The 22121-nt window shown below is 32.6% G+C and overlaps 3 protein-coding genes across 3 annotated transcripts; all 3 read right to left on the reverse strand.

Annotated features, from left to right (window-relative positions):
• Nucleotides 1-13528: 13528 nt before the first annotated feature.
• On the reverse strand, nt 13529-16935 carry LOC139857539 (novel plant SNARE 11). The gene is made up of 10 exons (XM_071846348.1): nt 16562-16935; nt 15955-16047; nt 15362-15455; nt 15241-15278; nt 14925-15013; nt 14716-14795; nt 14526-14582; nt 14313-14405; nt 14112-14186; nt 13529-13947 (listed from the first exon to the last, which is right to left on the reverse strand). The coding sequence occupies exons 1-10, from the start codon at nt 16639-16641 to the stop codon at nt 13858-13860; spliced, it is 789 nt and encodes a 262-aa protein (XP_071702449.1). The 5' UTR covers nt 16642-16935; the 3' UTR covers nt 13529-13857.
• Nucleotides 16936-17832: 897 nt separating this feature from the next.
• LOC139860422 (uncharacterized) lies at nt 17833-18393 on the reverse strand. Its single transcript, XM_071849182.1, has one exon. The coding sequence runs from the start codon at nt 18391-18393 to the stop codon at nt 17833-17835; it is 561 nt and encodes a 186-aa protein (XP_071705283.1).
• A 185-nt stretch (nt 18394-18578) lies between these two features.
• On the reverse strand, nt 18579-19046 carry LOC139860423 (uncharacterized). The gene has a single exon (XM_071849183.1). It carries the CDS (start codon nt 19044-19046, stop codon nt 18579-18581), a length of 468 nt encoding a protein of 155 aa, XP_071705284.1.
• Between the last annotated feature and the right edge of the window lie 3075 nt (nt 19047-22121).

Consider the following 22121-nt stretch of genomic DNA (forward strand, 5'->3'; position numbering starts at 1 on the left):
AACTGAAGATACTTTTGTTTTGAACAATTTTATCAGTATTACCCAATTTCTTATAATATATTTGAAAGAAAGATGGATCTACACGATAAATCAATTCTATCATTAAAAGGAAGTAAAGTCTTTCAAAAAAGAAACGCGCTTCTTGATTTAGGTCAGGAAGTTGTCGTCCAGACCAGTTGTAGATCTACGAAAAACCTTGAAAAGTTTTCTCTAAAATCAGCTGGAAATCCGCGGACCTCAGCATCAAACAGGTCGCCAAATGGTCAGAATTATCCTAACCATGAGAGGATCTGTCTCGTAAAATAGGGAGGACGCCGTGCAAATTAGCTTGATAAGACTAATGAATCAGACCCCCAGAAAGGATAATCTCCTTAAAGATTAAAAATCAGCTTTTAAGACTGATATTACTCAATCCTTGAGATTGACTTTAAAGATTGAGAATTACAAACTCATGGAATTCAATGATATCTAAACTCGAGCTTGAACGAGAAAATATTTTGATCAAAAATACAAACCGATTTGTTTTCTAAAAACCTGTTTTCAATGCGTTCATTACCATTGAACGTAAAATCCTAGGAATTCACCTGGAATTCATTAGGTCACCTGAACCGAATCGGGTGTCAACCGTAAGAACGGTGGTTGCATAGCATGGTCGAAGACAGGACCTTGTGCCAGGCCGAAAAACTATAGGGTGAGCTTTACTATTGCTCCTAACAAGGATAGTAATTGCATCCGACACGTTATAGACCATAATTAAAAGCATGTCAGGGGACATTGCCTTAACAATTTCTTGTTCGACGCTTTCCTTTACAACTGGACGGTAGTTTACCGAAAGGTAATATACGGAGCAAGTATACTGAACGTGTTGCTTTCCCAATACAAGGTTAGCAAGTGGGTGACACAAAACCGCAAGTTTTGAGCTAAAATTTTAAAATCTGAAACCCGCCAAACCCACAAAAACAATTTGCAAACACCGGTGAAGGGTTATTCCGGAAAACTTATCTAGGGTAAAAGCTAGATTGTATTTTCAAAAGATCAAATGTTTTCATAAAGATCCAATTTCCTTAAGGATCTAAATTTTTATAGTCATGTGGGACTGTAAACCACAACGTTACTACCATTATTCATACTGCCGTATAGAAATCACTGATGTACAAAGTGTGAAGAATAAAGAAGTGATTCTAGTATGTTTTTATTTCAAGACTATATTGCTTGAGGACAAGCAACGCTCAAGTGTGGGAATATTGATAATGCTAAAAACGAACACATATTCCATAGCATTATTCCTCAAGAAAGACAAGATTTTAGTTGCAATTGTTCTATTTACAAGTGATATTCGTTTAAATAATAAAAGGTGAAGACAAAAGGCAGATTCGACGATTTGAAGACGCAAACGACCAAAAAGCTCAAAAGTACAAAGTACGATCCAAGAGGTTCAAATTATTGATGAGAAACGTCTCAAAATTACAAGAGTACAAGTTACAAAACGCAAAGTACAAGATATTAAATTGTACGCAAAGACGTTCGAAAATTCGGAACCGGGACCTAAGTCAACTTTCAACGCACGACGCAACGGAGCGAAAATTACAAGTCAACTATGCATATAAATATAATATAATATATAAATAATTCTTAAAATTATATATATATTATATTTATTTATTAAAAAATCCGTCGGCAAGCTAGGAGCCAAACTTGGATGAGCTGTAATCCACCACTCCGCGATCGCGGAGCTGTGAAGGAGAAACCCTTCGAGATCGCGGACCACACCAAAACTAAAATGGGGCCTATAAAAGGCAACGCATTCGATCGATATTTTTACACCTTCTTTTTTCTTTTCATCATACGTAAAAATATATATATATATATATATATATATATATATATATATATATATATATATTATAATTTTAATTTTAATTTAAGATTAATAATAATAAGGTTATGTTAACGAATGTTTTAAGGTTATAATTCGAAATTCTGTTCTTGTAACACTACGCTATTAATACTCATTGTAAGTAATGTTTAAATTATTTTCATTAATGTCTCGTAGCTAAATTATTATTATGCTTATTTAAGCCGAAGTAATCGTGATGTTAGACTAAAAATTAAAGAAGGGGTAATTGGGCTTTGTACCATAATTGGGGTTTGAACAAAAGATCGACACTTGTGGAAATTAGACTATGGGCTATTAATGGGCTTTATATTTAATTAACGATATCTCGTTAATTTAATATAAAGGTTATGATTTGACGTATCTATATATAACCACATACGCTTAATCGGGTACGGTGGGCGGGATATTTATAAGTACAAATTATTGTTCATTTGACCGGATACGGGGATGGATTAATAGTCAATGGACTCATTAAAACAGGGGTGGATTACATTCAAGGGTAATTGGTGTAATTGTTAACAAAGTAATAAAACCTTGGTTTACACGCAGTCAATAACCTGGTGTATTCATTAAACAAAGTATTAAGACCTTGTTACAATTCGAATCTCCAATTAGTTGGAATATTTGACTTCGAGAATAAGAATAATTTGACGAAGACACTCGCATTTTATGATTATGATTGATGGACTTTTATGGATAAATCCGTATGGACATATCGAATAATCCAGGACAAAGGACAATTAACCCATGGTAATAAACTAAAAACAACACATCGAACATCATGATTACGGAAGTTTAAATAAGCATAATTTCCTTATTTCGTATTTAATTGCACTTTTAATTATCGCACTTTTATTTATTGTTATTTTATTTAATTGCACTTTTAATTATCGTTCTCTTTAATTATCGTAATTTTAATTTTATCGCACTTTTATTTATCGCAATTTCATTATCGTTATTTACTTTACGCTTTAAATTAAGTTATATTTATTTTTAATATTTTACATTAGGTTTTAACTGCGACTAAAGTTTTAAAAATCGACAAACCGGTCATTAAACGGTAAAAAACCCCCTTTTATAATAATAATACTACTTATATATATTTTTGTATTTTTACAAATATAGTTTTTAAAAATATAGCGTTAAGCTTGTTTAAAAGATCCCTGTGGAATGAACGGGACTTACTAAAAACTACACTACTGTACGATTAGGTACACTGCCTATAAGTATTGTAGCAAGGTTTAGGTATATCCACTCTATAAATAAATAAATAACTTGTGTAAAATTGTATCGTATTTAATAGTATTTCCTTGTAAAAATACTACTATTTTGTACCCCTTAGCTTTAACATCACTAAACTTGCCTTCAAAGAATTCAAATGATTCAGTATCTGCTGAAGCCATTAACGAATACCTTGCTTTTGAATCTAAACCCTTGCGGACAATATTCTTCATCATCCTCTGATATTAGAAATTCTAAGATATCATCGTATCTTTCATTATAAATATCCTCCATATTTCTGGAGATAATTCCATAATCATTCTTATCGGAAATCAATTTTCTCCTTGCGATATCTGTGTAACATCATAAAAGAAACTATTTTAGTTTCTAAATTCTGAAACCTTCGAGTTTAAAATATGAATATTTTTGAAGTGGTGTTGGGAGCTGAAGCATGAGTTAGTATAATATAATGACACTTGATCAACGTGATTATATTACAGTAAGTCATGCTGAGTTTCTAATGGAACTTGATAAATGTTCACAGATCACACCCTCATCATGAACCATGTTACATAACTCTTTTATTCTATTTAACCTCTAAACATATCAAGAAAATATTTTTCTTGATGATTCGGTCTTTTTCGGATATTCTGGTAATTTGACAAATCAAGATCGTGCCATTACGATTACCTTCTCAGAACATTAACTATGTTCATCGAAAACTCCATACCTACGAATTCTGGACCATTACAAGAGATGCCTAATCGCAAGAAGAAGAAACGAAGGGACAAAGCTCCGAAATAGAAATTGGAGTATAAATCGCAGCAAATATGAGGGAGTATTAACTGTGAATGACAATGATTATAGAAGATAGAAGTAGGGACATTGAAATATAAAGCCTAATAACAAAGCCTAATAACAAACCCGAAATTACAAACCGTGTATATCAATGCGTATAGCAATATAAAGACACGGGAGAATGAAAAACACTATAACCCCAAGGTAATGGTAGAAGAAAATAACTTCCTCTGGTGGTAGATGAAAAAGAAAAATGACAGATATGAAAGTTAGGAATATATCAAGAATTAGAACTGGATGAAGCATTTTCACAATCTTTTGGAAGTATGAAATAAGAAAGAAGATTATAGCAGTGGTGAAAATAAATGAAACGGAAGAGGTCAATTTATAGCGAAATATCAGACATAGCAATCGAGGCAGATTATGCATTTAATCAAAGGATATCATAATTTCCTTAATTCCCGAAGAATCAAATCCTATTTAAATTATGAAGATCTTCTATTCCTTAAATTCCGGAAATCAATCATTACTACGTCAAAAGTTAAGACGAATCTTTATTCTTCATTTCACTCTATTACGATAACTTCTCTCATACGCTTCGAATAATCGGATTGTTTTATCCATATTATCCAACGGTGATAAAACTCTATTTATCAACTCATATACATCATGAAAACATTTTTATTGTTAGTCATGACGACCTCACTCAAATTTCGGGACAAAATTTCTTTAACGGGTAGGTACTGTGATGACCCGGAAATTTCTGACCAAATTTAAACTTAATCTTTGTATGATTAAACGTTTCTGACACGATAAGCAAAGTCTGTAATGTTAAGTCACGAAAGTTTTGGAACTATATTCATATAATCAATTATTCTTTGACTGTTCTCTATGATTCATAAACAATATATATAACTTAATGTATATATATATATATATATATATATATATATATATATATATATATATATATATATATATATATATATATATATATAAATATATATATGATTTCAAGTTATTTAGTAAACGATAGTAACATTTGTTTGTTAATTCGATTGATATTTAGATAAGTGAACTAAAACGTTTAAGATAAACTAGTAAAACACTAATTTGCTACAGTATTTTCGAATTGCTACAGTACCCAAAATGCTACAGTGTTTTCGAAAATCGCTATTTGCTACAGTAAAAAGTAACTATGCTACAGTAAAAACACTATTTCAAAATGAAAATGTATATATATATTTTACAAGGTGATAAAATAAAATATTAACTTAATCTTAAAACGATTTGATTTAAAATAATATTATTAAATATATATTAATAAATAACGAGACGATGATTTATAGAAGTAAATGACCAAAACATTCAAATCTATAAGTTATATTTCAAGTGGTATGATTTATGGATAATTTAAATCTATATTTTGACAAAGGTACGATTCGCGAAACGTAAAATGCAAGTTTTCTAAGTGTACGAAAGGATATTCGAAAAATCAGAACCGGGACATAAGTCGAGTGACGACGTACGACTTATCAGAACAAAAATTACAAGTCACCTATACACGAGAATATAATATAATATATAATTAATTAATTTAAATTATATATATTATATATATTATTAATAAACATGTCGACGAACAAAAATACAAAAGTTTGTGAGTTGGATCCTCAGGCCATGCGATCGCATGGCCAATGCTCCTCAGACCCATGCGATCGCATGAGGTACTTTTTCAGGCCAAGTCTATATAAAGCGATCGAATTCAGTTTTTGTGATTCATATTTCTTTTATCTTACACTCCGTATAACTTATATACATATATTATTATTATTATTAATATTATTAATATTATTATTATTATTATTATTATTATTATTATTATTATTATTATTATTATTATTATTATTATTATTATTAAGATTAATATTATTATTAATCTTATTATTATTAGTAGTATTATACATAAAATACTACGACGAGGTCATGAGCGTGTCACTTTCAAAATGGTTTTCGAGGGGGATAGAGCTAAGGAAACTATGGGAAGCTATGGGTTATAGCTATGGAGGTTATGGGTAATGTTCGTGGGTATTATTTTGCAAGTCAAACCTAGTGTTTATCATCTCTGTTACGTCTACGTACTTTCCTGCAATATTGAATCACAATATTGATACGTGAGTATTCATATCTTATCTTTTATATATTAATAATGTATCCATGTCTAGTGCTCGAGTATATATGTTTATGCATGCTTGTATGCTAAATTTCGTCGTTAAACAGTTTATGATAAATCACGAATTAAATACATATATTACTGATAAAAGGTATATGATATGCATGTTTTTGGAAAGCTGGCGAAAAATCAATAACTTTTCATTTAGAAATCGCGTAATTTCGGTGAACGAATCAAAAGATATGATCAACTGAATTATGATTGACGTTAATTGGAATTGCTTTTGAATCTGCAATTAATATTTAAACAACTTGTTTGTAAGATTGATAAATTGGATTTTTTAATATTACCAACCGAGTAAATGAATCCTTATATAAGGCACGTCTCGTTTTGTTAAACTATTGTCAAAATTGACTTTTTGAAACGACTTTGGATAACTTTTGTATGTCGATCTCGAGCATTAGGATTGTGATACACTATGACCTGACCTAGCTTGATAGACATTTATTGACCAACATATGTTCTCTAGGTTGAGATCTACGGTTATTTGGTAATCCGAGTTTCGGTCACATTTTGGTGAACGACTTTATATGCTGCTAAGGTGAGTTTCATTTGCTCCCTTTTTAATTGCTTTTGCAATCTATATTTTTTTGCTGAGAATACATGCACTTTATTTTAAACACAATGGATACAAGTACATACAAAATTCTATACTGAGTTTGAACCGAAAATCCCTTAGCTTTGGTAACTAGTAACTGCCAATTATACGAACTGGTGAGCGCGAGTAGTTGTATATAGATCCATAGGGCTTGACATCCTAGTCTGTTCCAGGTTTAGAAACCCTAGCCTGAACTATTAAACAGACGTATGCTATTTGAGTTTAGTACACGTTGGTTTGCGTGTATTGTACATGTTGGTTGCATGTATGTTAAAACAGGGGTACTTATTATAACGTTAAAGCTTAGTTACCAGGGTGCTCAATTTTGTAGAATATTTTGATAAACGTTTCTGGATGAAACAACAGAAATCTTGTGATCTACCTTTATGTACAGATTATGCAAAACATTAAAACTATGAACTCACCAACCTTTGTGTTGACACTTGTTAGCATGTTTATTCTCAGGTTCCCTAGAAGTCTTCCGCTGTTTGCTTATATGATAGACAAGCTATGTGCATGGAGTCTTACATGGCATATTTTTCAAGAAAACGTTGCATTCACCAAATCATCGCCATGTATCTTATTTTGACTGCATTGTCAACGGAAGTACTGTTGTAAACTATTATTTACGGTGATTGTCTATATGTAGAAATCATCAGATGTCGAAAACCTTTGATTTAAATATTCATATATGGTTTGCCTTTTCAAAAGAATGCAATGTTTATAAAACGTATCATATAGAGGTCAAATACCTCGCAATGAAATCGATGAATGATGTGTTCGTCCATATGGATTTGGAGCGATCGTCACATGTTATTTCCAAAATCGATTAAGTGGACCATGAATTAAACAATTGGTAGTAGGTGTAAAGTGTGGAACATCAATTGTCGGCAAAGGAGTAGATAAATAAAAAAATAACATAAAGGTTTTGCAAGTTGTAGCAGACTTCTTTTCTTTTCTTTAAATATCGATCATATCACATGACAGTTTTCGACATCCTCATTCTTATTATTCGCTGTAACAGCAAGAAAAGAGAAAGGAACAAAAATTAAATAAAACAGCAGCATGGTACTGTTTTGGTTAACAATCCCTATGGTGAAAGTGGTGGTGTAACATGGTGATTGTTCGTTGGTGGTGGATGGTGTTGTGTTGGTGATTTAAGAAATGAAAACACAAGATGGTTTTTAAGATGGCGGTTTATGGTAGACGGTAGTGGTGGTGCAAGATGATATTGAAGTGGTGGTTGACGACTTGGTGATGGTTGATGATCTACATATGTTTGCAGAGAGAGAAAGAGAGAGGTAGAGAGAGAAGATTGGAGTGGTGAGGATGTGGTTTTCTCAATAATGGTTAACCGGTGGTTGTGTTGTTCGAATGGGAACAGAAAACAGGATCGTGCAGCTGAAATTGAACCGTAACTAAACAGATTGCAGTAGGTTCATGGGTGAGAGAGAGATAATAAAGAAGATAGTGGTTGATGGTGTCGGGTGTTCAAGGTGCTCGATGGAATGGAAATGGGTTGTTGCAGTTATGATGTTTTAATGGGTTGGTTTAGGGATGTCCAAAAGGTGGTGATGGGTTGTGGATTGTGATGATGGTGGGTTAGTGATGGGGTGGTTTATGAGCAACAAATTAGGGAATCTTTAATGGTTTAATATCGGTAATAACAGTGAGTCGAGCAAGGTGAATATTTGGGTGATCGTTGATGGTTGTGAGTCGGTAGCAACAAAATATAGGTGACGATGGGTTTATGGTTTTCAAAGGGGTGATACGGTGGTGGTGGAGTGAAGGTTGTGTGGTTTAATACCTCAAATAGGTAGTATGTATATAAAGAAGAAGAGAGTTTGTGTTTTGAGTGAATGATCACAAGAGTTTGTGTTAATACCTCAGATGATTGACTTGTAGTTTTGTGGTGAGTGATTGGGGTCGACAGGTTAAATCACAAGAAAGAAGAAGAAACAAAAGAATTAAAAATAAAAATAAAAAGCAGATAGTGAGTTTTAACCGATTCGTACTAAGTCTGATTCTGATATCTAACAATTTAGAAAGGAAACAAAAATATAAAAGGTTGATGTTGAGGTTCACGACTTTTGCATCATCATGTGGGTTTTAATTTAGTATTAATAATTATTAAGTATATTAATAATAATTATAATAATAATGATAATTAATAATCATAATAATGAATAATAATGATAATAAAAATATGATATGTATAATAATAACATCAAAATAAAGAAAATAATACTGGTAATGATGATATTTAATAATAATGAAAATGATAATAATTTATGATAATAATCATAATATTTTACTAATAATTTATATCATTAATAATAATAATATCATTAGTAATATAACAATTTATATATATAACAAGTTTCATATTAGTATGTTATATTTATTATTATTATTATTTATTTTTTTTAAATATTGAAAGTAATATTACTATATACATGTATTAATAAGAATCCATATATATTTATATAGATTCATTTTAAAATATACTTAGTATTTTGTATCCTATCTTACGTATTTAATTCTAATGTTTAAATTTTATTGTATAATTTCAAGTTATTATATATACTTATATTTATATATATACATATTTATTTACAAAAATTGTTCGTGATTCGTCGGGAATGGTAAAAGGGCAAATGTATTCATGTAAACTGTTCCAAAGTTTTCGAGACTCAACATTACATAATTTGTTTATCATGTCGTGAACATATAAAGATTAAGTTTAAATTTGGTCGGAAATTCCCGGGTCGTCACAAATGGTTTACAATAATATTACACAACAATATATGTCTTCGAATGCAGTTTTCAAACAATATTATACAAGCATGGACTCCAAATCTTGTTCTTAATTTAGTATGCAACAGCGGAAGCTCTTAACAATTACCTGAGAATAAACATGCTTAAAACGTCAACAAAAATGTTGGTGAGTTATAGGTTTAACCTATATATTTATCAATCGTAATAATAGACCACAAGATTTCATATTTTCATTTTTCATAAATATCATCCCATACATAGAGATAAAAATCATTCATATGGTGAACACCTGGTAACCGACATTAACAAGATGCATATAAGAATATCCCCATCATTCCGGAACATCCATCAGACATGATATAAAAACTCGAAGTACTAAAGCATCCGCTACAACGGATGAGGTTTGTTGGGCCCAATAGATCTATCTTTAGGATTCGCGTCAATTAGTAGACAGGTTTACTAATTCTTAGGTTACCAAGCAAAAGGGGCATATTCGGCTTCGATCATTCAACCATAGAAAGTAGTTTCATGTACTTGTGTCTATTTTGTAAAACATTTATAAAGCTACATGTATTCTCATCCCAAAAATATTATATTTTAAAAGTGGGACTATAACTCACTTTCACAGATTTTTACTTCGTCGGAAAGTAAGACTTGGCCACGGGTTGATTCACGAACCTATAACAAATATGTACATATGTATCAAAGTATGATCAAAATATAATTACAACATTTTTTATTACGTTTTAATGATTTGAGTTTGTTAAGTCAGCAGTCCTCGTTAGTAACCTACAACTAGTTGTCCACAATTAGATGTACAGAAATAAAGCAATATATATTATCTCGAATCAATCCACGACCTCGTGTATAAAATTCTCAGGCTAGATCACAACTCAAAGTATATATAATATTTTAAAATCAATCTCAACCCTATATAGCTAACTCCAACATTACTGCATATAGAGTGTCTATGGTTGTTCCAAAATATATATATAGATGGGTCGATATGATATGTCAAAACATTGTATTCGTGTCTATGGTATCCCAAGATTACATAATATATGTTAGAATACATGTATAATACAATATAAGTTAGTTAAGTTAGGATTTGTATATATTTGTTACAAATTTCACGTAGCTACAACAAGCAAAATTATCCAATCTTGTTTTACCCATAACTTCTTCGTTTTAAATCCGTTTTGAGTGATTCAAGTTGCTATGGTTTTATATTGAACTTAAGTTTATGAATCTAAACAGAAAAAGTATAAGTTTGTAGTCGGAAATACAGATTACAAGTCATTTTTGTAAAGGTAGTCATTTTAGTCGCAAGAACGACGTCTAGATGACCATTTTGGAGTTTAACCATGATTTTTGAATATAGTTTCATGTTCATAAGAGAAATCATTTTCCCAGAAGAATAGCTCTTAAATCAAAGTTTATCATAGTTTTTAATTAACTAACCCAAAACAGCCCGCGGTGTTACTAAGACGGCGTATGTCCGGTTTTACGGTGTTTTTCGTGTTTTCAGGTTTTAAATCATTAAGTTAGCATATCATATAGATATAGAACATGTGTCTAGTTGCTTTTATAAGTCAAGTTAGAAGGATTAACTTTTTTGCGAACAAGTTTAGAATTAACTAAACTATGTTCTAGTGATTACATGTTCAAATCTTCGAAGAAGATAGTTATATATATATATGAACTGAATGATGTTATGAACATCATTACTACCTTAAGTTTAGTAGGTAAACCTACTGGAAGTGCCAAAAATTGATCTAGCTTCAAAGGATTCTTAGATGGCTTGAAAGTTCTTGAAGTAGAATCATGACACAAAAACAAGTTCAAGTAAGATTTCTACTCGAAATAAGATTGTTAAAGTTATAGAAATTGAATCAAAGTTTGAATATGAGTATTACCTTGAATTAGAAAGATATCTTACTGTAAATAAGAAAGATTTCTTGAGATTGGATGATCACTTGAAATGGATTTGCAAGATTGGAAATAAGCTAGTAAACTTGAAAGTGTTCTTGATGTGTTCTTGAGTTGTTGTTTTGTAAGTTGTTTTATGTTTGGATTTTTAAGCTGGATTGAGCTAGATTTTGATGAAGATGATGAAGAACACTTAGAATAATGGAAGAACACTTGAGAGAGATTAATTTGATTCAAGAAAATTGCAAAGTGAATGTGTTTGTGAGTACCATACTACACGTGATTTTGTAGTCTCCATATAGGCTCCATTAGTTTGTAATTTTGTGAGATATTTCATGCTAGATGTTAAATGATGGTTCCCACATGGTTAGGTGACTCACATGGGCTGCTAAGAGCTGATCATTGGAGTGTATATACCAATAGTAAATACATTTAGAAGCTGTGTATTGTACGAGTACAAATACGAGTGCATATGAGTAGAATTGTTGATGAAAATGAATGAGGATGTAATTGTAAGCATTTTTGTTAAATAGAAGTACTTTGATAAGTGTCTTGAAGCCTTTCAAAAGTGTATGAATACATATTAAAACACTACATGTATATACATTTTAACTGAGTCGTTAAGTTATCGTTAGTTGTTACATGTAAGTGTTGTTTTGAAACCTTTAAGTTAACGATCTTGTTAAATGTTGCTAACCCATTGTTTATTATATCTAATGAGATGTTAAATTATTATATTATTATGATAATATGATGTATTAATATATCTTAATATGATATATATATATATATATATATATATATATATATATATATATATATATATATATACATTTAAATGTCGTTACAACGATAATCGTTACATATATGTCTCGTTTCGAAACCCTTAAGTTAGTAGTCTTGTTTTTACATATGTAATTCATTGTTAATACACTTAATGATATGTTTACTTATCACTTATCATATTTAAACATAGTGTAACAATATCTTAATATGATTCATATGTATTTAGTAAGACGTTGTTATAACGATAATCGTTATATATATCGTTTCGAGTTTCTTAATTCGATAAACTCATTTTTATGTATAACACTCATTGTTAATATACTTAGTGAGATACTTACTTATCATAATCTCATGTTAACCATATATATGTCTATATATATAACATCATGTAGTTTTTACGAATTTGTAACGTTCGTGAATCGCCGGTCAATTTGGGTGGTCAATTGTCTATATGAAATCTATTTCAATTAATCAAGTCTTAACAAGTTTGATTGCTTAACATGTTGGAACATTTAATCATGTAAATATCAATTTCATTATATATATATAAACATGGAAAAGTTCGGGTCACTACATGTGACACGTAAGCCCTACACGTCGGTCCTAAAGGGCTCAAGCCCAATTCTCAAAATCGATTGGCCCGTCAAGTGAATCCACGACGCGTTGTGGGTCCATGAGTCATAATCCCCAGTTCTTCTTATAAAACTACTATCAAACATCACAAATGAATAATAGTTTTCAAAGCATTACATATCTCTACATGAGCGTCACGTCAGCATTTCTTCTCATCACAAATGAATAACAGATCCACTCGGAACCCACTTCCTTGATAAACTGAGACCCACTATATTAATTAATTATGCCAAATTATATGTTGGGAAGCATAGAATACAGCCCAAAACTCTAATCAGCTGGTGATTCCCGCAATGGCATATGCTTTAAAAGCACGAACGAAATGGTGAAACACCATCAGTATCACAATGAATGAAAATGAATAGCAGGAGTGCATGACATTGCCAATAGCATCATCACCATCAAATGAATGGGACAAATCCGTTGGTAGTGCTTTAAATATTCATCTACTACTTCACATTTGAGAAATTATTATTACTCTACTAATCCCCTAGTTATATTTAATTATAAACTGCTTAACCACTCTCTCGGCTTTTAATCGGAGAGTTAACACCAACTCCTACCAATAATCCATCCCTTAATCGCACACTTGATCAGTAAGGATACATTGTATTTGAATTTGAATTTAATGTCGCTCTCGCTTATACGTGATCCCTGTATACACATAACAGAAATTATAACAGCAATTTCGTTTCTCAACCAATGTACTCAAATGAACAATAATACAGAACATGAAATATACTTGTACAATATCTTAGTATAATCAGAATATAGTATAAAGTCTCCCTCATATCAAAAAATCTGCTAACAGAAAACAGACGTATATGAAACCATCACCACGTAATCGTGTCAGATCCACTGTATTTGCAGTATGTTTTCTTGTAATCATTTAGAACCTTAACCAAAACAAAGCACACGTACAGGTTGGTTAGACTACGATCACACAAGATATTCATTTTAACATATCAAATGCTTTTGACTGCCTTAATCGAGGATCCACAAAAGTCTTCGGTTAGGAGCGGGAGGTGCTAATCCTGGTATATCTGGAATGTTCTTGTTGTTTGGATGCACAAGCTGAAGATTGACAGTTGTACAACAAATTACAAATTCATATATCATTTATTTATATATAAGAAAAAACCATTTCTTCCAACTATCATCAGTTTTGTTTTCTCGGTATAATTTTATGTAAATAATTTTGCAAATCTAAAATTAATAAGTCAAAAGTAAGCATGTACCTTGACGATAATGACTGCTATAACACCAACCACAATAAGGAAAAGTAAAGCCATAATGCATCGATCAGTTGCAACCTATACAAGAAATAACAATATATATATATATATATATATATATATATATATATATATATATATATATATATATATATATATATATGAAATTATGGAAATAAGGTTGTGAATAGTTCAGATATTGACCTGCCTACCAATTTCCTTCACCAATTGAGAAGCTTTCTTGATTGAAAAATGGATCGAGTCAAGTTCGTTAACAATTCTACTCATTTGTTCTGTCTGAATATTTTTTTACACACACACACACAAAAAAAAAAATAAAAAAATACAAGGATTAGTCTCCATTTGAAAAAATGTACTACTACTTTAAACTTCAAAGACCTAAAAATGATAGCATACTTGCGCTTTAAGTGCAGCTGCAGTCTCAGTTCCAACATTTACCGTCTCATGAACAACCTACAATTACCAAATATTTAAACCAATTTATTATATGTATAAAAAAAATTTCCTAGCAGTATTATATGAGTTCTAAAGCATTGAATTGAATAGATCTGTTTATTATTATAAAAAAAAAAAAAAAAAAAAATACCTTTTTTGAACGTTCAATAGCTTGATCAGTCTCATCCATCATATGATGACCATTGTCCATTAGTTGCTGATTTGTCATAGCTGAAAAATAAACACAAATTTCTCGAATTTTACTCTCGTTTTGATATTAAATAAGTAGCCTCAAAAAAATCGTAATATGCATAAGAAAATCCAAAATCTAAGTCAACAAAGTTATTTCAACATTCTTACATGAGGCTAGCAAGCCATTATCTTCCTCAAATCCTTCAGCGGGCCCACCAAAAAGATCAACTCGTTTGTTCTCAATGTTGCTAGCATATCTATATCACCAATCAAAAAGTGATATGAATTAACAACATCATTGAATAACATGAAGTTATACTCACAGTAATTGGATTCAAAGAAAAGATAATTTATATTATTCACTGAGAGTTAAAGGCCTCTATGTATATACAAGAAAAACATGACTAGGAAAAGAAAATTAGATAATTTAACAAGGAACAAGATAAACTTATAAACGTAGATCAATCCTATCTTCATGACTTACTGTTTTTTCAGTGCGACGTAGGAATTCAACTCCTTGACCTGAGTAGAAATGAAATATTTTCATAAGATAACAGACATGCAATGATGTATATACACAAGAAAGATTTGAAATGAGATTACACCATTGATTGTTTTTTCTCGTTCAGTATCTTGCTGGTATCAGGATCAACTGTATGTTCTAATTCCTTGACTTCTCTATCGAACTCTTTGATAAGCCTGGGAATTTGAACATTGTATTTGGGATTAGTTATCATAATCAAAAGCATTTTCCTATATAATCTTCAATCTTTAATGATTAATGATTCACTCTTATGAATCAGCTCCAGATATTTTTTTCTTTGGCAAATAAATTGGAATATATTAATCAAGGAATCAAATGCAGATAGTTCATACAGGTGTCAGGAGCAAATGGCTAAACAAAGCCTGCACAGCAACTAATACCTTACAAAACACCATAATAACATAAAACATAAACCAAACATACACACCCGGCTTAATATAAGCTGTCTCACATTGTATATGACTTGTAATGAAAAGAATTGTTTTTATATTATCATTTCTAAGATTTAATGTCATACGTATATCTACAAATCATCAAGTTAGAAATAATGTCCCATATAGCAGCACTTTGTATTTACCTTATGAGTACATGCGCATATACGAGCAGTCTAACACTCCAACTATATAAATAAAGCTGTAAACAATCAAAAGTTACCTTTTACATTCGCGCATTTTACCAGTGAGCTCTTCCAGCTGTCTACTCTGTCTATTTGCGTCTTTGATTTTCTCAAACTTTTGAAATCCATTTCTGCACCAAATTTAAACAATAACATTTCCATCAAATAGCTTATTTAGGTAACAAAGCTTCAGTGAAACTGCGTAACAGATAGTGGATTCCATCTTTTCAGTATCTACATGATGATGTACATACAAATTTCTAAAACACTAATCCAATAGTTGATTAATGATAAATATCACATCACATATAAGCATTAAATTACCACATTACACGTATTTTTGTTTGCAAATTTGATTTACCAGAGATCACTACAATCCTGATTCGCATTAATTTTGAAACTAAAATGCAACTAAGTTATCTGCAAGCTATCTTAACTAATATTGTATACATTTTATATTTATATACATCATAGAAACAACATTTTAATTCTAATTTTCCCTAACCTCTAAACACTAATAAGGCCTAGATTCTTCAACTTACCTTATGCAACTACATTTCATACATAAAACCTTCAAAGAAATAAAATCTGACATCATACAGTGACAAATCAATCAATCAATTTAAAAAAAAAAATATTACTTACGAAAGTGCTCGAAAAATATCTGAAATCTGTCCTTCAATATCGTCAAGCTCCTCGCTAACGGCCGAATTCGAATAGGCCATTGTTAACTATCTCAATCAAAATCAATAAATTATATGTAGATATATAATTATGTATCTATCTTCGTGTAATAAATCATTAATTGATTCAAATCTTCGATAGATCTCGATCCGAATATTGTTTCAGAACTTGAAATAACGATTTTGAAGTCGCGAAGTTGAACTTAAGTGATCAGATCAGAGCAATGTAGCTCGATTACATACAGATCCGACTGAAAAACTTGAGAGATGAATTAAGCAGTTACTAATTTGGATGTTGTTGACATATAGAGACAGAAAACTATGAGCTGTGGAATCTCAAACTGGCGAGTGATTTTGGATTTGGATGTTATAATAATTTATAATTTATGTTGTACATTATGCAGCGATTGTTGTACTGACTTTGGATTTAAAATCAAGGGCCTAAATTTCGGCCGTTTAAACCGATGAGTGGGTCCATGTATATCATGTTATTGGACCATTAATGAAATATTTTTGAACCATTATACCATTTATATCGGTTTAAGTGACTGCGTCAGTTGGTGATGTGATGGAGAAGAAACGTCAGAATTCGACGTAACAGAGCGGCACTTGTTGGCATTTTTTTGACGTCAGTTGAAAAGAGACGGGAGAAGAAACATGTATTTCTTTATTTATTTTTTTATTAATTTAAAAATATTATTTTTATCTTCTTTTAATACTTAACTCAATTATATTTTTACACATCATCACAATACTCCTAACCAACACCAAAAACTAACTTCACCACTACTCCACCCAAAAAAGAAACATGTCATAGTCATCAAAAAAGTGCAAAAAGCAAGAAACGCGAGCATGAAACGCCACACACCGTTACAAATGGTCTTAGTGAATGGTTTGGCACGTCCATGACGTATGAATGTTATATAAGACCATTTCTATCGGTCCGTTACTATGTCCCGTGAAATGACATGGAACTAAAGTGACGGATTGTCACGAAAATAATGGGGCTTTAGCTACACCCAAAAGTCACCAAAGTGACACAATGTCAAAGTGCCTTTGTTTTTAGGCCAGCCAATTACAATTTTTTTATTAATTTTTTTTTTTTTTTTTGAAAAGCAAGATGGATTATATAAAATAAAATGTTTACATGGAGTATGCGATAGCATATTTTCAAAACAAGGAAACAAAGCTAAATTGAAAACAAAAGGACATGAATATCAACTAGGCTAAAAACTATCCATGGTCGTGGTAGGAATTCGGATTTAGAAGCCATTGGTTCCAATCAATCTTTATCTTCTTCGAACGAGTAGATAACCATTCAAAAGATCTTGTTTGAATTTCGCTTAAAATTGTCGGACCCGTTCCTTTTTTCTTCCGAAAAACAACTTGATTTCTATTTTGCCAAATTGAATAACCACACACCCACTCTATTGCTTGCCTAAAGGATGAAATAGTATAAGCATGCGGCGTATTAACATGAGATAAACCTTTGAATCTGTCTTCTAGAGGCAAGTGATTCGAAATAGACATGTTCCACCATCGGGCAACCCGATCCCATAAATCTTTTGCAAAATTACATTCAAGCAATATATGTTCCACTGTTTCAATGCCATTATCACAAACAGGGCATCTCAATGACTCAAGGTCCATTCCACGTTTATCTAATTCAGTTCGAACAGGGATTCGTCTTAACATCACACGCCATTTATAAATACAAATCTTTTTAGGAAGCAACTTATTACGCATTGTTTCATCGATATTCGGTTGACTGTCAAGTAACTTTTGGTCAAGCATGTGCGTAAGATTGGAAACAGAGAACAAACCGCTTTTGTGAAGATTACATTTCCACGTGTCTGATTCGTGTTGCTTAAATTAAAACTCGCTTAGCATTCTTTGTAGTTCGTCTAGTTCTGCAGCTGTCCTCCCTGTCGGATCACATGTCCAGTTCCAACTAAATTGTATTGAGTTTTCGGCCAGCATTATTCTGTTGGATATCGTGCAACATGCATCTGTTTCAAGCCTGAATAAACGATGAATTTATCACATATAAGCTGTTCGCCGATCCATTGATACTTCCAAAGTAGTGTGGAATCTCCATTCTTTACTTCCTTCAAGAAACTGTTAGAAAAAACAATCCCCAAGCTATCGATTTCCTGCCCCGTTTTACATATATTTGACCAAGGAGTTCTTTTGTTTTGATGTTGTGTTGGAAATGTTTCACCCAAACCCCCGTCGCGCCCATATAAACTTTGAATGATTTTGACCCATAAAGCATTTTTTTCGTTTCTAAAACGCCAGCACCATTTCCCTAGAAGGGCAATGTTTTTGGCTTTTAAAGAACCGATATTTAAACCCCCACCCTTGTAAGGTAAAAGGACATTGTCCCATTTTACCCATGAAATTTTTGAGTTATCTATCGACCCACCCCAAAAGAAAATGCGTCTCATACCTTCGAGCGTGTTTAGGACACACGTTGGAGCACGAAAAAGGGAGAAGCATAAAACGGAAGGCTAGTTAGAACCGCTTTGACTAAGGTAAGACGCCCACCAAAAGACATTGACTTTGCCTTCCAATCCGCTAATTTGGTTTTGAATTTTTCAATTATAAAACGGTGGGAGGAAAAAGCTTGTTCAAAACCAAATTACAACAATAATCGCAACAATTATCCCAACAATTTGAATTTTTCGTAGCATAATGTGAAGCAAGTCAAAAGAAAGTGGGAGGAAAACGGTGATAAGAATCACCAATACAACAACAACAGCAATTACAACAATAATCGCAACAATTATCCCAACAATCGCAACATCAATCGCAACTACAACAAACGGCCCAACAACAACAACAACAACAACAACAACAACAACAGCAACAGCAACTACAACAATCATCCCAACAATAATAACCGCAACAACAACAACAATCAGAAGCAGCTATGCCAAAGGTGTGAAAAGTATCACTCGGGGTTCTGCACCAAATTTTGCAACAAGTGTAAAAGAAATGGTCATAGCGCGGCGAAGTGTGAGGTCTACGGACCAGGGGTTAATAGAACGAAAGGAACAAATGGTGTCGGAACGAGTAATGGCGGAGCAAGTAGTGTCGGAGCAAGTTATGCCAATGTAGTTTGTTATAAATGTGGAAAACCGGGCCACATTATTAGAAATTGCCCGAACCAGGAGAACACGAATGGACAAGGCCGCGGAAGAGTTTTCAATATTAATGCGGCAGAGGCACAGTAAGACCCGGAGCTTGTTACGGGTACGTTTCTTATTGACAATAAATCTGCTTACGTTTTATTTGATTCGGGTGCGGATAGAAGCTATATGAGTAGAGATTTTTGTGCTAAATTAAGTTGTCCATTGACGCCTTTGGATAGTAAATTTTTACTCGAATTAGCAAATGGTAAATTAATTTCAGCAGATAATATATGTCGGAATCGAGAAATTAAACTGGTTAGCGAAACATTTAAGATTGATTTGATACCAGTAGAGTTAGGGAGTTTTGATGTGATAATCGGTATGGACTGGTTGAAAGAAGTGAAAGCAGAGATCGTTTGTTACAAAAATGCAATTCGCATTATACGAGAAAAAGGAAAACCCTTAATGGTGTACGGAGAAAAGGGCAACACGAAGCTACATCTTATTAGTAATTTGAAGGCACAAAAACTAATAAGAAAAGGCTGCTATGCTGTTCTAGCACACGTCGAGAAAGTACAAACTGAAGAAAAGAGCATCAATGATGTTCCCATTGCAAAAGAATTTCCCGATGTATTTCCGAAAGAATTACCGGGATTACCCCCACATCGATCCGTTGAATTTCAAATAGATCTTATACCAGGAGATGCACCAATAGCTCGTGCTCCTTACAGACTCGCACCCAGCGAGATGAAAGAACTGCAAAGCCAATTACAAGAACTTTTAGAGCGTGGTTTCATTCGACCAAGCACATCACCGTGGGGAGCTCCTGTTTTGTTTGTCAAGAAGAAAGATGGTACATTCAGGTTGTGTATCGACTACCGAGAGTTGAACAAACTTACCATCAAGAACCGCTACCCACTACCGAGAATCGACGACTTATTTGATCAACTACAAGGCTCGTCTGTTTATTCAAAGATTGACTTACATTCCGGGTATCATCAAATGCGGGTGAAAGAAGATGATATTCCAAAGACTGCTTTCAGAACACGTTACGGTCATTACGAGTTTATGGTCATGCCATTTGGTTTAACTAATGCACCAGCTGTGTTCATGGACCTTATGAATCGAGTGTGTGGACCATACCTTGACAAGTTTGTCATTGTTTTCATTGATGACATACTTATTTACTCAAAGAATGACCAAGAACACGGTGAACATTTGAGAAAGGTGTTAGAAGTATTGAGGAAGGAAGAATTGTACGCTAAGTTTTCAAAGTGTGCATTTTGGTTGGAAGAAGTTCAATTCCTCGGTCACATAGTGAACAAAGAAGGTATTAAGGTGGATCCGGCAAAGATAGAAACTGTTGAAAAGTGGGAGACCCCGAAAATTCCGAAACACATACGCCAGTTTTTAGGACTAGCTGGTTACTACAGAAGGTTCATCCAAGACTTTTCCAGAATAGCAAAATCCTTGACTGCATTAACGCATAAAGGGAAGAAATTTGAATGGAATGATGAACAAGAGAAAGCGTTTCAGCTATTGAAGAAAAAGCTAACTACGGCACCTATATTGTCATTGCCTGAAGGGAATGATGATTTTGTGATTTATTGTGACGCATCAAAGCAAGGTCTCGGTTGTGTATTAATGCAACGAACGAAGGTGATTGCTTATGCGTCTAGACAATTGAAGATTCATGAACAAAATTATACGACGCCTGATTTGGAATTAGGCGCGGTTGTTTTTGCATTAAAGACTTGGAGGCACTACTTATATGGGGTCAAAAGTATTATATATACCGACCACAAAAGTCTTCAACACATATTTAATCAGAAACAACTAAATATGAGGCAGCGTAGGTGGATTAAATTATTGAATAATTACGACTTTGAGATTCGTTACCACCCGGGGAAGGCAAATGTGGTAGCCGATGCCTTGAGCAGGAAGGACAGAGAACCCATTCGAGTAAAATCTATGAATATAATGATTCATAATAACCTTACTACTCAAATAAAGGAGGCGCAACAAGGAGTTTTAAAAGAGGGAAATTTAAAGGATGAAATACCCAAAGGATCGGAGAAGCATCTTAATATTCGGGAAGATGGAACCCGGTATAGGGCTGAAAGGATTTGGGTACCAAAATTTGGAGATATGAGATAAATGGTACTTAGAGAAGCTCATAAAACCAGATACTCAATACATCCTGGAACGGGGAAGATGTACAAGGATCTCAAGAAACATTTTTGGTGGCCGGGTATGAAAGCCGGTGTTGCTAAATACGTAGGAGAATGTTTGACGTGTTCTAAGGTCAAAGCTGAGCATCAGAAACCATCAGGTCTACTTCAACAACCCGAAATCCCAGAATGGAAATGGGAAAACATTACCATGGAT

Source organism: Rutidosis leptorrhynchoides, chromosome 7 (genome assembly GCF_046630445.1).
Source record: "Rutidosis leptorrhynchoides isolate AG116_Rl617_1_P2 chromosome 7, CSIRO_AGI_Rlap_v1, whole genome shotgun sequence".
Lineage (NCBI taxonomy): Eukaryota > Viridiplantae > Streptophyta > Magnoliopsida > Asterales > Asteraceae > Rutidosis > Rutidosis leptorrhynchoides.